This window comes from Cucurbita maxima, unplaced genomic scaffold (assembly GCF_002738345.1).
Source record: "Cucurbita maxima cultivar Rimu unplaced genomic scaffold, Cmax_1.0 Cma_Scf00041, whole genome shotgun sequence".
Lineage (NCBI taxonomy): Eukaryota > Viridiplantae > Streptophyta > Magnoliopsida > Cucurbitales > Cucurbitaceae > Cucurbita > Cucurbita maxima.
Window position 1 is genome coordinate 1,284,232 of NW_019272057.1, and position 16,595 is coordinate 1,300,826.

The 16,595-nt window shown below is 34.2% G+C and overlaps 3 protein-coding genes across 8 annotated transcripts; 1 reads left to right on the forward strand and 2 right to left on the reverse strand.

Annotated features, from left to right (window-relative positions):
* Positions 1–138: 138 nt before the first annotated feature.
* Positions 139–2,857, reverse strand: LOC111469669 (small ubiquitin-related modifier 1-like). Its single transcript, XM_023115023.1, has 3 exons — positions 2,682–2,857; positions 491–640; positions 139–414 (listed from the first exon to the last, which is right to left on the reverse strand). Exons 1-3 carry the CDS (start codon positions 2,766–2,768, stop codon positions 325–327), a joined length of 327 nt encoding a protein of 108 aa, XP_022970791.1. The 5' UTR covers positions 2,769–2,857; the 3' UTR covers positions 139–324.
* A 7,493-nt stretch (positions 2,858–10,350) lies between these two features.
* LOC111469659 (1-aminocyclopropane-1-carboxylate oxidase 1-like) lies at positions 10,351–11,770 on the forward strand. Its single transcript, XM_023115000.1, has 3 exons — positions 10,351–10,527; positions 10,600–11,160; positions 11,282–11,770. Exons 1-3 carry the CDS (start codon positions 10,426–10,428, stop codon positions 11,552–11,554), a joined length of 936 nt encoding a protein of 311 aa, XP_022970768.1. The 5' UTR covers positions 10,351–10,425; the 3' UTR covers positions 11,555–11,770.
* An 806-nt stretch (positions 11,771–12,576) lies between these two features.
* LOC111469661 (probable tyrosine-protein phosphatase At1g05000) lies at positions 12,577–16,506 on the reverse strand. 6 transcript variants are annotated; one of them, XR_002714911.1, is made up of 7 exons: positions 16,110–16,506; positions 15,916–16,009; positions 14,319–14,376; positions 14,188–14,231; positions 13,919–14,100; positions 13,581–13,681; positions 12,577–13,024 (listed from the first exon to the last, which is right to left on the reverse strand). XR_002714911.1 is itself a non-coding variant. In XM_023115005.1 (7 exons), exons 1-6 carry the CDS (start codon positions 16,373–16,375, stop codon positions 12,970–12,972), a joined length of 699 nt encoding a protein of 232 aa, XP_022970773.1. In that variant the 5' UTR covers positions 16,376–16,506; the 3' UTR covers positions 12,577–12,689; positions 12,939–12,969. The 6 variants fall into 6 exon arrangements, 5 of the variants coding, with proteins under 5 accessions (XP_022970773.1, XP_022970774.1, XP_022970771.1 ...); XM_023115005.1 differs by lacking the exon at positions 13,581–13,681 and having other exon boundaries at positions 12,577–12,689; positions 12,939–13,024; XM_023115006.1 differs by lacking the exon at positions 13,581–13,681 and having other exon boundaries at positions 12,577–12,797; positions 12,939–13,024.
* Positions 16,507–16,595: the final 89 nt, after the last annotated feature.

Consider the following 16,595-nt stretch of genomic DNA (forward strand, 5'->3'; position numbering starts at 1 on the left):
TGTTCCTCCGGAATCATGATTGTCGCAAATGCGCTAGATCTACCTTGAATGAGAATAAACCATTTCAAACTCTTGTTTTTTTAATTTTTTTGGTCTAATTCTTGAAAGTCTTCTAAATTATGAAACTAAAAGAAAAGAAGAATAAAAAGAGCTTTAAGTACAAAGTTCAAGTAAAATACACACCCATGTACCTCCAAAGCTTTAAAAAGAACGATTGATCCGAGAAGATAATATAGACCTCAAAACAAAGATTAAACTTAGATTTTCTCCCTTGTCAACGAAAGTGTTCAAATTTTAAGTTACTTCGGGAAGTCTTCTGCGAATCTACAGAGCAGTAGAACATGTATTCCAAAGGGTTGACCCACCGGTCTGGTGCAGCATTGCATCAATCTCATCTCCATCCTCCATCTCTAGCTGGGAAGTTACATGCTTTTGTTAAAAATATATGAATTTGGTATTGGATATCTGTTTAAATTAGAGTAAAGTATACCTCATCGGGAGTTTGCTCGGCACGAAGACGACGACCATCAAATAGGAAGGCAATGGAGTTCAGATCCACGGATTGTCGATCACAGTAAGCATTCATCAGTTTCTTCAGCTGAGTGCTCCTTTTAATCCTAAAGAAAACCTCATTTCCATCCTATAGTACATCAAAAAGCGATGACCAAGAGAGGTTATTATGCCTTCCATGCATACAAACTCGTTGTTTTTGGTAAGAAACCGAACTTTCTTGAAGATGAATGAAAAAATGTACAAGAGTGGTACAGTAAACAAGCTAACAAAAGGAATCAATATTACAATATTCCTAAATCAATATCTCCAACCATAAATTGATTTCAACTAATTGGTGTAAATAAGAACTAGAAAGAATAGGAAAAAGGAGCACGATCATTGCAGAAAGAACTTGATAAAGTGGAGTGAGGGTGAAAAGAAACGACAATATATGTAGTGAAACAAAGTAGAGAAAGGAAACTGGAACATACGTCAGAGGAAGACAGAAAGATCAGAGACCATGAAAAGGACAACTCCCTGGAAATTTGATGGGAGACTAGAAAAAAGATTGTGTCAATCACTCCTGGACAGAAGAAATTGAGACAGAACGGAGCTAAGGATTCATGGACATTTTCTCTCCCTGCCTTAATAAGAAGGAACACCAACTTCATCCTTTGTTTAGAAAATAATTATATTATTTCGAAAGTTGAAATATTACTTTTGACATTTAATAATGATTTCAAAACTAACTTTTAAGTAGAAATTCTTTAGAATATTGGATGGAAGATCAACATGATAATTATTAGAAACGACAAACTAGTAAATCGGACACTTATATGGATCAAATAGGAAAGAACTACACATCCAACACTCTCAATGATAATATTAAAACTTGTAAACAATATATAGGTATCTTTTATAACAAATGGCAAATCAAGGAATTTTTTTTTTTTTATAATTTAGCCTATTAAGGAACAACTCAACATTCCAATTAAATCACCATCATTTGTATCAATAATCACAACAGAGACCACAAGGCAACACGTTTCGGTAATAATAAAAAAATGCACAGATGTACAACTCCGTGCCATGTGTTTGAGATGGCTGAAGAGTGTCTTACCTCTTCTGCTGCTTAGGCATGTGTCAGATTTCATCGTATTGTCTTTATTGGTAAAACAGAACCTTTCACTGAAATAGTGAAAGACTTGTGATGAACCCCACTCTATTTTTTAAGGGTTTGATTCAATTGAATCTTTAAAATACACCAAAGCCACTCCATTGGACGTGATATTAAAAGAAAAAAAAAAAAGGGACATTTCTCAATGCATTCCAACAAAATGAAAAGAATGAACAAAAGAACACTACCCAGCTTCAGAGAAAACCCCCAAATGCTTTAGTGTTCATGGAAAACAAACACCCCAAAAGCATTATTTAGAAGGAAAAGAAACGGTAAATGCGCTGTTAGTACTCAGTAAGGCTACAGCACAGCAGGTATTCAATCCACAAGAGCACATACATCCCCATGAACATTATACTAGAAAGACATCAAAGAACCATTAGCTTATCCGGTGCAGGACAAGAGGACCAGTACTCAATCTTGCCCATCCACGGGAAACACAGTCCCAGCTCCCAGAGTGAGTATAAAAAAAATAAATAAATAAATAAATAAATTTAAAAAGGAACAGTCTGAATGCCAACAAATTGGAAATATTGCCCCCAAAACGGAAAGTAGAATTCCACCTATCACTCAGTTGGATTATCTAGACTCTGAGAAGGAAAGTAGAGATAATAATAAATTTTAAAAAAACCAAAATTTAAACAACGCACCTGTCATCGCAACTGTAACATATAATTGCACATATATAGCAAGAAACTTATTATTTTTTTCCATTTTCCGGTTTCATTTTTGCGAACAACCAGAAAGCGATTCAATAATAAAGAACATAGAGAGAATTATAGTGATCAATAAAACCCTACAATCCTATAATTTATACTCCTACTTCATCGTTCACTACCTAGCCGACACAGCCGAAAGTGATATTAAAAGAGAACATAAGAGAACCTGACGTCCAGTAACCAAAAACCATGAAGAAAAAAAATGATCAAAACCAAAGCCTTAGAGCATGAAATTTTCGCAAAAACCAACCATAAGAAGGCCATCGAACAGAGTAATCAAGAAAGAAACCAACCTGGCCTTTGACCTTCAGGTTGATATGCGCCGATTGATCGTTAGGCTTCTTGTCTTCCTCCTGCTGCGTGTTTGCAACACCCGACATTCTTCAATCTTGGCCGATTTTACCAGAAATTAGGGCTCAAATATTCTGATTTCCACCTCGTGACAAGGAGTAACAAAAATAATTCATATATTGATGTAAATAAATAAATATATATATATATATATATATAATATCAGAGCAACTTAGTGGTAGTGGGCCGGTGGGCCGCCCGGCTGAAACTATTGGGCTCTATATTCAACTATGGGCCCAACTACTAACTAAGGGTGTGCCAGCCCAAATAGGAGATTTGCAATATAAATAACAAAATTTAAAATAAATAAACTAAATACGGTTTGAAATGATCAGTAAGTAACGTGGTCATGTCATAGGGAATGTACAAAAATGTCACGACCATCAGGTGTTGAATCTAGACTTTGAATCCTAATCCGAATTCTAGGCAAGGGTCGCTACAAGACGATTAAACCATGTCACAAGGGATGCACGAAAGTCACAGTCATCGAGTGCTAAATCTAGATTCTAAATCTTGATCCAAATTCTGGGCAAGGGTCAGTTAAACCATGTCACAGGGGATGCATAAGAATGCCATAGCCATCAGGTACTGAACTTAGATTCTGAATTCTAGACAAGGGTCACTACAAGACCGTTTTAACGTGATTTGATTTTTCACAACCTACTCGAGATAAGGCCAGCATAGAAAAAAAGACCGAACAGGGAGGACATTACCGATATGTCAATCAATTAAGCTATATGCAATAGATTTTTTTTTCCTTATTTTAGGGCATGATGGGTTCGTAAACGAATAATAGAGACACGGATGATGGAGACGATAGGGCATTAAACTATTGGGAGGTGGTCCATATGTATTATTTAGGGGGAAAAGAGTTAATGAGAAAGCAAAGGTTGTGGTCCTTGTGATTCCCACTTAGGCTTTGCTTAGGCAACCAAACATAATCAATCTCAAACCCATTCCCCTTTGCATCAGTTTTTGAATCCGCAACTTTCGCCTTTCCCACGTTGCTCTCCACTCTCCATTTCATCACCCCATGCTTCTAAATAAATAAATAAATAACCTGTACTTATAAGATATTAGATGATTAGACGTGACAAATAAACGATATTAGAGCTTATTAATTGGTCTATTTTGTTCAAATCGTTTATAAGATATTCTATCATTGTCAACATAAACATAATTCCACTGCTCTAAACTAAGAGCCCAGTTGGAAATGGTTTGTAAGGGTAAATAGTAATTAGGGGAGAATTTAACCGACTAAATTATTTGGTTAAACAAATTGTTTATTAGTTTGTCTGTACCCACTACTAGCAAATATTGTCATATTTGGGTATTTTCCTTAATGGGTTCCCCCTGCTCGGTATTTTTCTTAAAGGGTTTCTCCCGCTCGGTGTCTAGCTCTAATATCATTTGTACTAGCTCAAGCCCACCACTAGCAAATATTTGGGTATTTTCCTTAATGGGTTCCCCCCTGCTCGGTGTTTTTCTTAAAGGGTTTCTCCCGCTCGGTGTCTAGCTCTAATATCATTTGTACTAGCTCAAGTCCACCACTAGCAAATATTGTTCTATTTGGGTATTTTTCTTAATGGGTTCCCCCCTACTCGGTGTTTTTCTTAAAGGGTTTCTCCCGCTCGGTGTCTAGCTCTAATATCATTTGTACTAGTTGAAGCCTACCACAAGCAAATATTATCTCTTTAGGCTTTTCCTTACACCTTTTTGTTTTAAAACGTGTTACTAGAGACATGTTTTAAACTTTCATAAAGGGTTATTTTTTTCCTTGGGTAGAATTTTCAACCCAAAAATCTAGGTCACTATTTTTCAATATACAAGTTGAAATAGGATGAAAATGACTATATTTGTGAAATAATTAAAAACTATTTTTTATATATAAAATTAAAAACATATTTTCTTAACTAATCAGTGACACAAACGTTTCAGAAACTAAGAAGTTTCGGAGCAACAACGTAGCCATGATTTTTTTTGCCTCACAAATTGAAATTTTGACTATTTTCATTGACTACAGAAAAAAGTTGACCATAAAAACAAACAAATTAATTAATTGCAAATAAGGACACAAAAAACACACAATTTAACGAAGACCCACACCTAATGTTTAAAAAATATTTTACTGAATAACAATTTTAATTCGTTTTGTTTTTTTCCTTATAATAGTCAAATTTTACATATTAATTAAATCTAAATTGTAAATATTTTACAATTTAAAAAAAATATATATATATATTGATTATATTTTGGGTCGGTCAAAAATAAATAAATAAATAAATAAAGATTTTGGCGTGATTAGTAATTTTCTTTTTCTTTTTTTCTTTAAATTATGAAAACATTTAAAATATGTTTGTCAATTATATGATTTAATTTATTATTATTTTTATAACGTTTTTAATTTCATTTAATTTAATGTACTGTTCTTGAACTGATTTGAAAATGAAAACCAAATTGAATAAATGCTAAATAATAAATAATTAAATAAATAAATAACAGGTGAAAGAATATCGGTCAATCCTTATAAACAACTGTTTTATTCAAAGGGAAAGTCTAAATTTGGTTCTAATTTCCAATTTTGAATACATTACTATTAATTAAAAAAAACGTGTTTATTTGTGAAAAATAAACACACGTGTCACCTCTAAATACATCTTAATTTCTGAGTCCAACTATATATTTTTATTTATATCTTATTTTCGTGTATATTTAACTTTTTAAATTTTTTTAATAAATTTAAAGCTATTAAATTTTGAAAAATATAGTTTTTATTGTATATAAATTATTATTTAATTAATAAAATGAAAAATACATGAATAAAAATAATATTTATGGAATGGGATTTAACCATTTTTAAATGGATGTCAATTTCAATACTATAAGACTATACATGAAAAAAGGAATAATAATATTGAATACGGAACTGAAAAATATAATTAACTTTTGGAGAAAATAAAAAATAAATAAAAAAGAAAAAAGAAAAGAAAATCACAGCCCCATCTTTTGCACGTTCCTTGTCTACCTCTTCCAACAATACAAACGGAATAAGAAAACCTTTCAATTTTTAAATGATTATGCCAATTTTTTTTATTTTTTTTTTATTTTTTTTGTGATACAGATTATTCCATTCGAAAAGAAAATTCTCGTTATAACGGAAAGTAGATACAAGGTACCTGACCGAATTTTTAAAAGTTGTTTGCTTAAAAAGACGTTATCGACCCAAAAATTAAAATTTCAAATTCTTCACTTCTAAATATTATAAAAAAAATTATAATGTAAAAATAATCCCTCGTTCAATTACAATTTTTATTTTTAAAATCCGACTGGTATAAATTTAAAAAATGATAATGAAAATTTTAGATTCTATTAAATATATAATAAATTTTATATTTAATAGACCTGTTATTTTTTAAAATGTCAAATATGTCGAATAATTTACGAAATTAAATTTAATAATTTTATTTTCCGACAATTGTTACTTGTACGTATCAAACGCTAATAAATGTCTTCAAACGAGTTAATGTTAGGGTTCTATTTTTTTTTCTTCTTTTTTGAACTAAAATAATTATAGTCTTTATTAATATCCTCAAAGATGTTCACGGTAACATTATAAAGTCGCATATAATATGTTACGTATCCTATTTCAATACGAAATTAATTTAAAATTAATGTCGAGAAATTATCAACTTTAGTTGATGAGAATGAGCAAGACAGATCCACTAAGTAAAAAATTAATCAATGTACCAACCTTAATTAAATTCTTCTTATCTAACCATGTAAAATAGTCAACCAACGGAATAGCTAGAGTAAGCCCTAAATCGAAAGATGGCATTAAATTAAATTGTTCATTTTGGGTTAAGATGGCTGAAGGTTTTGGCCAAAAGATCATTGGTTAGACCCTTCGAGTATATGCTTTCAACAGGAATTAAACAAGAGTAGATTGATACAATAGAAACCTCTAGTGTAAAATGCTCACCCGTAACCCAGCAGATAACATTTTAGGGATTGGTGACTTACCCATTCAGTGACTTGGTACTGGACGTTCCAAAAATAGGGTACTATCGGGTCGGGTGAATTCAATAATAGACGTCTGTTGGCATTCCAGCCTTCCTTCTCCTTTCAGGGCCTACCCGAAAGAGAATCCAGTGTTTCTTGGTCGTGAATATCTGAATAGGACGAACCGCCCCGTGGTTTGCTTCGGAACAAAACAATTAGAATTAGCCTCATTGAACTGGAATGTGTATTATCCATATGGGGATCTTTCAATGGAGAAGATCCGTCGACCTAAGACGAAGAGAAGGGTCTATTTATTTTATTTAGTTATTCAATTAAACCAATGATTCGTTATTGTAACAGATAGCAACAAACATTTCATCCGGGAAAAGTCATCTTGAATCGTAAAAATTTTAGATGATCGAGTCTTTTGAAAATAAACGGAAAAAGAAAATTAGAAAAGCATACAGTGAATGTGCAGGCTTCTTTTCTGGGCAATGCTAATCCACTGCACATGGGAAGCTTTCTGATCAACTACGTCCAATCAAACCCACAAGATAAAGAAATAAAGAAATAAAGGGAATAATAATAAAAAGAAAAAGAAATGAGGGCGAAAGCATAAATGGCTGTTGGGTCCAACATTGCGGGGACTTGCACTCTCGATCTCGTTGTCCTAATCCATATCCGAGTAAAACTGAGGTATATGAATAAATCGAGACTATGGTTAAGAAAAAGCTTATAAGAATACGTAGTTACTACTTATACTATCAAGACACAACTTTCATTTTCTTTGAGGTACCAATCAGTTAGAGAAGGAAATAAAACATTTCTTATAAGAATGTGAAAACCTATCTCTAGACACGTTTTAAAATTGAGAGGCTGAGAGCAATACGTAACGAGTCAAAGCAGACAATATATGATAGTGGTGAGCTTGAGTTGTTATAAATAGTATAAGAGCCATATAACGGGCGATGTGTCAACAAGGACACTGGCCTCACCTCAGTGGGAGGAGGGAACAAAATATTCTTTATTAGGATGTGGGAACCTCTCCCTAACAGACACGTTTGTAAGATTAATAGCGATACGTAATGAGTTTTGGGGTGGATTGTGAAGTCGTACATCGATGGAAGAGGAGAACGAAACATTTAAATCGCGAGGCTAGTAGAAATACATATCAAGTAAGAACTAAAAATTATAATTTAAATGAAGCGAGGTAAGGTAATTTTGTTGGATTTATTCATTTATGAATGGAATATGTCAGAGTTTTATTTAAAAAAAAAAAAAATTAAATTCCATTTTCTAATCATTATAGATCTTGTTGCCTCCAATTTTGTTGTTTCTTTCTTTCATAAGGTGCGACAAGATCTGATTTATTTTATTTTAATGTATCAATTTCTAACTCTTTTTTATTTTATTTTGGTGTATGAATTCCTTAAATATTAATCTTATATTATATGATTCTAATGTATTTTCTATACATTTCCTAACAAAATAATGACGTGTCATTTTTAATTAAAATTTTCAAATAATTATAATATATATTTCATATTCTCTCTTTACCTCGACCATCATCAAACTAAAATGAACTATTCACACACTCAGATCTAGCATCTAGCGAGACCCACGACGAACAAACAACACACTCCCAACGTGAAAAACCAAGCCAATCTAAATCTCGGGAGACCAAATCAATGTTTTAAGCAGAAGTAGCAAGAGACTAAATCGACATGACCTACAAGTTCATACACTCTCGTTTCCAACGATTTCAACCAAGATCCATGCAGTACCCAAGACCTACAATGACCCGAGAACACCTAACGACTGTGCATGGTAATATTTATGTGGCCCCTATATCATAATTCAATTTTATCTCCTTTTTTCTTGCTTTTTTTATCCATAAAATAACTCCCATAATATACTTATATATATATATATATATATATATATATATATATATATAATCAACTAACACATTTATGCACTCAACTTTATCGATACGGCTGACCTCAACATTTTAGTAGCCATTTATGATGGTCTTTCTTTATCAGTTATTGGTTCGATTTTTTTTCTTCATTCAAAATGTAATATTTTATAATTTTATTAATGGTTCTCCATACATTTTATTACATAATTAATAAATTATCAACATGAGCATAGTTTAATTGAGACAATATTAATATTTTAGTTAAGTTTTAGAGAGGATAGGGTTGGAATTTGATCTCTTATTTTGTACGAAAATATATATATTAGTATAATTTATTAGAAATAAGCCAGAAACAAAGTACAAAAAAAGAAAAACATTATAATTTAATTTATATATATTATATTAGCTTTTTAATATTGCTTTGGTAGCTTTCCTAAATTTAATAAGTCTTTTTGTCTTAAATTGGATGGATCTAATAAATAAATAAAGCAATAAACATTGTCTGCAAAAAAAGGCAGCCACTCTGATCTCGTAATGCTCATAAAATAAATATTAAATTAACAAAAAGAGTATCTTTTTTTTTTAAATATTCACCTTTTTATTAATATATTATATATATATAATTGTTTACTTATAATTTTAGGGAAAAAAAAATAGATCTATTAATTTTTTAATTAAATTTTTTTAGCGAGAATTTATTTGAAAGCTTAGTATATATTCGGTATGAGAGGCTATTTATCTTTGATTGTGAGATATTATATAAATTCATTCCTACCACTATTTATCAAATCAAAACACTTTTTTTTTATTTTTTATTTTTAACTATTAGTGTAATAGTTCAAGTCCACTGCTAATAGATATTGTCCTTTTTAGGTTTTCTGTTTCGGACTTCTCTTCAAGATTTTTAAAATAAGTTTTTTAGGGAGAGGTTTTCACCATCTTATAAATAGTGCTTTGTTCCCCCCTACAACCGATATAGAATCTCACAATCTACCCCTTTCGAGGTCCAACTCCTCATTGACACTCGTTTCTTTCTCCAACTGATGTGAGATCTCACAATTCATCTCCTTCGAGGTCTAGCATCTTCACTGGCACTCGGGAGCTTGGGCTGGTACAGTTAGATAGAACACAATTTATTTAAGGTTAGAGATTTGAATCGTCATACACTACTAGTTAAACCAATAGGGTTAGTCATCATCATTGTCAACATGAACATAACTCAATTATTAAGACAATCGTTTCTTTAGTTATGAGGTTCATTCGTAGCTGGATTAGACCAACATTCAAATTGAACCCTAAACCTTAATTAAATCGTTATCAAACCGACCCTGATATTAATAGTAAGCAGGGTAGATTTCGAAGAGGTCCCGAAAACAAATAAGGGTTTAGCGTCGTGAGCGGAGTTATTGTAAGTGGTTGGGGTGGATGGGAAATGGCATGGGCAGCTAGGTTGGTGCAGTCATTTTCAAAGCAAATCCCCATTGGCATCCCTTCAAGGCTTCAACCCAAACAAACTCCATTGGCTTAGTGAGTCAAAATGGCTTAGCCATCGGGTGTGGGTCCTCTCCCCTGTGGATATTGTTGAACCAGCCACGCCCCAACTTGTCGTTTTATGCTTTCACAAATCTTGCTATTATTCCCATTTCCACTAATCATCCTTCAAAATTCCCCTATAAATACCCTTCGCCCCTCCAACAAACCCCACACAGAGCAAAACAGAGTGAGACACAACAACAACAACCAAAAAAAGCTCTAATTTTGCACCAATGGAGTTCCCAATTATCAACTTGGAGAAGCTTAATGGCGAAGAACGAGCCCCCATCTTGGAGAAAATCAAAGACGCCTGTGAAAATTGGGGCTTTTTCGAGGTAATAATCTCTCGTTTACTCGAGTTTTTTTCTGTATAGTTCAATTGATTAAAATACACGTCATCTTGGCAGCTTTTGAACCATGGGATTGAGCCAGAGTTTCTGGACAAAGTGGAGAGGCTAACGAAACAGCACTACAAGAAATGTATGGAACAGAGGTTCAAGGAGCTGGTGGAGAGTAAAGGGTTAGATGGGGTTCAGGCGGAGGTCAACGATCTTGACTGGGAAAGCACTTTCTTCCTCCGCCATCTCCCCGTTTCCAACATCGCCGACTTGCCGGACTTGGACGACGAATACAGAGCCGTCATGAAGGAATTTGCTGCCAAATTGGAGAAGCTCGCGGAAGTGCTTTTGGATTTACTTTGCGAGAATCTTGGGCTCCCAAAAGGGTACCTCAAGAATGTGTTTTATGGATCTAAAGGACCCACTTTCGGCACCAAGGTTAGCAACTACCCACCTTGTCCTAAGCCGGATCTGATCAAGGGCCTCCGAGCCCACACCGACGCCGGTGGCATCATCCTCCTCTTCCAAGACGACAAGGTGAGTGGCCTCCAGTTGCTGAAAGACGACCAATGGGTTGACGTGCCACCACTCCGCCACTCGATCGTCGTCAATATCGGCGATCAGCTAGAGGTAATGGTTAAAAATCAGACTCTCCACAATAGTATAATATTGTTCACTTTAAGCATAAGCTCTCTTTTACCTATAAACCTATGATCATCAAAGAAACGCTTAAATGAGATGAACGTTGCAGGTGATCACAAACGGAAAGTACAAAAGCGTGCTGCACCGAGTGATAGCGCAGCGCGACGGGGAAGGGAGGATGTCATTAGCATCATTCTACAACCCCGGGAGCGACGCAGTGATATACCCAGCGCCGGCCCTGGTGGGGAAAGAGGGTGAGGAGAAGAATGAAGTATTATACCCAAAGTTCGTGTTTGAAGACTACATGAAGCTGTATGCAGGGCTGAAATTCCAGGCCAAGGAGCCAAGGTTTGAAGCCATGAAAGCTGTGGAATCCAACTAATTGATTCATCAACTCAGGGGAATATGTGGCCATAATTATGTGTGTTATTTTAAACTTAACTCATTGGAATAAGAATATATATATATATATATATATGTTATATGATATATTGTATGGTGAAAAGTGGGGTTTGTTCATGTGTATGTTTAAAATGAGTATTTGTAAGCTTGGAATGGAATGGATTGGTTAGTGGTTTAATGTAAAGTTTTGAAATGAGTGTGGATTTTATTTAGTATATTTAAGATTTTTTTGTTTAATTATTTAATACTGAAAGTGAGTGGACGTGGAAAGTTCATCCAAAATTGAATGTCTTCTGTTATGAGTGGGGCTTTTGGAAGTGTATAGAAAAAGAAAGTTCAACTCAATAAATAATACGGAATTTAATTATTAAAACTTTAAGGTTAAAGTTCTTTTTTTTTATCTGTCTCTAAAAGGTTTTATATATACACACACACATAATATGACTTAGCTTTTCTTTTTAGTATCTTTATTGTTTCAAAATAAAAAGGCTCTTCATATCATTTTTTTTGTAGACCGGTGACCCGACCAAAAAGCTTGTAGCTACAGAAGCAAAAAGTGATGTTCATATTATCGGATTTTAGAAAACAAAACTCATTTTGGGTTAAATAATGATATCAAAATCCTTTCCACTATGAATGACACTAATAAACCCGAACCAATAGAATACAGTTTTAATCAATTTTTGTTGGTATCTTTCCTATTGATGAAAGGTGACTCGTTAGTTCTACATACAATACAGATCCATTGTTGTTTGTGCGGCAATACGGAAAAAGTCAACGAAAAAAGTCGAGTCAATTTATTGGTAAGATAATAGGCGAGAAAAAATTGAAAAGATCACAAAAGTAAATTTTGGCCTAACAAATCCTTAATATTTTTTTAAAGATAGGATGTTTCTATGTTTGAAGAAAGTGTTATTTTAACAAAGAAAAATTACAGGTCAGGTCAGGTGGATAGAATTTCAGTGAAGTTTACACCCCCATGAACTTGACTTTGACCGAATATTGCAAAGGTAAACAAGCAGAAGTAAGTAATCATTATAAATTGGCAAAGGTAGAATACAACTCATCAACACTACCAACTATGCAATGATTGCCCGTGATCATTGGCATCAAACCTAAAAATGAACACAGTCAATATGGTTAATGGAATTCCTACTCATTGGCCCTAAGCTAAGCCACTATCCACTTGAGAGAGGCCTCTCCAATCATTCATCAAGATTTAACTGAAATTCATAATGTTCATAATAATCATTTCATATGAAGAACACGGTTCCCAGTGCAATGAATGGATCCAATAAGAGTCCATGAGAAATTAAGATGAGTATTATGAACTATTGGTTGATGGGTATATATATAAAGTGTACCTTTGGTTAAGTGGTCGTCGATCTTTTTCCACTAACACTTCCAGCTTCTTCTTCGTCTTGGCAAGAACCAGAGATAGATCATACAGCTGAAAATTGTAGCTACCATCCAAAAATTACTCAAAAATTACTCAACATTATAGTGTTCTTTTACATCCAAGTTGGCTTACCTTTTATAATAATTAAGGAAAGAAACGGTTAGAAATCATGGATCTCCACAATGGTATCATATTATCTACTTTGAGCATAAGCTTTCATGGTTTTGCTTTGGAGTTCCCCAAAATGTCTTATTTCAATGGAGATGTATTTCCTTACTTATAAGCCTATGATGATAGATGTATTTCCTTACTTATAAACCTATGATGATTCCCTAAATTAGCTAGTGTAAGACTCCCTCCCAACCATTAATAGAAACAACTTGGAAGGTGATGAATGAGAATATTTGTTAAAACCATCCCACCTAAATAGTCGTAAAATTCTCTATTTATAATCATAAAATAAATTACAAAAGAAGTAGAAAGAACAGTAAATAGATACAAGATCTTTGTCTATAATAAAAGGTCAAATATAGTACCTATGGCAAACCGTAATGGAATGTTAAAAATATGCTTAACCATGAAGATCGAGAACTTTAATTCCTTTTACCTCAACTATTAGATTAACCTCACTATGACTTTGAGGTGTGTGAATGTTTTCTGCTGCTTCCCTAGTCGTCTAATGAATGCCACCCGAACCACCAAAGAAATCTTTACAAAAACAAACAGACTGATATAGAACAAGAGTTTAGAATACCTAGAAGTGTTCAAATGTAAACATTCGTCATTACTCTAAGGGTAAGAAAAGAAAAGAAAAGAAAATTCTCTAAATTACTAAGAAGAATTTCAGGAGTTACTGTCTTTTCCATTTTATTCCTCCAGCACACGTCTGTCCTCTGCATTTGCCAAACAACAAACAGAAAGCATTTCAGTACAATAATTCTTCACCTCTTTGAGCATGAGAATGACATGGGAAGATGCCTCAAGTCGGAGATATCGAACAATTCCATAAACCTCTGGTCTGAAATTCTTGCTTTTGCAGCTGCAAACCTCTGGTACTCATCAAACACAGAAGTGAGGCACCACCTCTGCAATTTTCTCAGGCATCCGACAAGGCAACCTGTTCGATGCTGGACAGAGAGAAGGGTTTCTAGGTAAAGAGAGTGGTGAACTTGGATTCATGGGATGTGGAAGCATAGGGGGAAAACAGTGACTACCTTTCCTCTCTTGCAATGTATGAGGATTGGATGATTTCTATCGTCTGCATTGAGAAAATTTAATTAAGAAACAACAATCTTAACAGACCAATACTCTAGTCAATCACTTTTAAGATGATATTCAGTAGTACCAAGGACAACTTTCAGTGCTTCACGAATCATATCATCTGGGATATTCACAAAAGGCTCCTGGAAACCCAAACAATAATACCAATATAAAAGACAGAAAACTAACTCCAAAAGCTATATTGGTATTTCTGTGCAATCCAGCAGAGTCAGACATATTTCACTCGTATTCTCATTTCAACGGGAACATAATCATATAGCATCACAGTATACCACTTAAAGAAACCAGAAAAGATCACACGCAGGCTGATGCAACATTACCATAAATCAGGCATCCATAACTGGGGCATAAACAATGACAATTTGATCAAGATTGAAGCACTGAGGCACTGATAGGAAGGATTAAAATGATGTTGTAACCGCTCAAGCTCACAGCTAGCAGATATTGTCCTCTTTGAACTTCCCCTCAAAGTTTTTAAAAACGTGTCTGTTAGGAAAAGGTTTCCACACCTCCAACCGATGTGGGATCTTACAGATGTTCACTCACAGCGTAGTCTAAGTCATGGGCTTATGGCTTACAAGGATGCAATGAAGAAAATGTTCAAATCACAAATAAATGAAAAATGATAACCAAAATCCTCGGATTTCCTAAATTTAGAACACATTACACAGTCGGTCTTTTCCCAAGCTTAAGATCACATGAAACCGTTAGTAATCAAACCAATCAACATATGCTAGAATTTATGATACAGCTAATAACACTAGTAGATGAAATCGATATCTTCTTATTGCCTGAAAAAATTAGTTTCCTGATTCAAATCGATTACGATTCATCATAAATCTTATATCTTCAAAAGGTAACCCATGGCATCTAAGCATTCAACATTTTTAAATTCCAAATATCAATCTCCATCAGCTATATCGATGATCTGGCGTTGATTAGATTTAACTTTTGGCTGCAGATGCAGAGATGAAGAACTAAAACCACATTCCATCATTTCAAAATGCACTTCTCCCGACTGCATCTTAACTTGAAGAGACTGAGGCCAATTAGAAATTTTCCTTAATGAATTTCACTTCTCATAAGCGACTTCTGATGCTTCTTTTGAATTTTTTTCATCAATCTGATTCTAAATCAATTCTTTGGTAAGCACAATTCCCGCAATTAGAACAGCTTTGCAGTGTGAATATCAAACATAATTATCAGACAAAATTTCACTGATTCGCGACATAACTTAACCTTCAACATGTACTTTTCATAACAGCAATCGAGGACTAAAGCTTAACATTAAAATCATGCAGAAGATCGAAACAAATATGAGTTCAAAAAGGTTCCAATGCCCGAGACATCTAGACTTCTGCCCTAATAAAAGCTTATAAACTTATTTGATACTCAACGATGCAAACTCTTAAACTAATCGAACTTCGTAATTGTAAAGGAAAACTGATTTATGCGATGAACAACTCCATACCGAATTGCGCCATGCGTTCCCTGGTGAAATTCCATATAACTTAAACTACATGCTGTAATGTAAACGCTGAACATCTACAGTTCACGCAGTCATTTCCTAATTCAAATATAGCAGTTTTTATCGTTGAGTTGTTAACTGAGATCAGAAATTCTAATGATAAAGGAGACTCCAAAAATGAAAGGAAACGCACCTTATAGCTCTCGATTCCAAATTGATACAATCTGATTCCGTTATACTTGAGAAACTCCATGTTGTGTTCCGGATACGGTTCCGGACATAGACATCTACATCCATAAGTCGATGCAAATTCATCAATCCGTTCATCATAAAGATAGAAAACCCAAACATAGAAACTCAATCGTAAACAAGCAGAACAATACATACATAATGGAACGGAGGCCTAGGGTTTGGAGAAAGGAGAAGTTAGCAGAATTAGGGAAGCCGGAGCGGAAAATTCCATTATCAACCATGGAAAAGTTGAGGGGAGGAATATAGAGGCCATCACCATCCGGTCCATCCCTCTCGCAATCTTCAGAAGCTTCCAATTCGACCATCGACGATGCACTGCGATGGTGATCAGTTACATCGACCTCAATAGTCTTGCATATCTGTCCCGACTGTTGCTTCAAGCTCTGCTCTACAAATTTCATTACAGCTGATGAAGAAAAGGATGAAGATGAACAGAAAGAACCTGAGATAGTTCAAACTGCGGCTTTATAGGGAAGAGATGACGAGGGAAGGAAGAAGGCTTTGGGATCAAGACGGATATTCCATTTCTTCTTTGTCTTTTTCTTTCTTGACAGTGAAACTAAAAAAAATATGGAAATGATAACGACGTCGTACATATTGGATCACGTGGCGGTGTTGTGA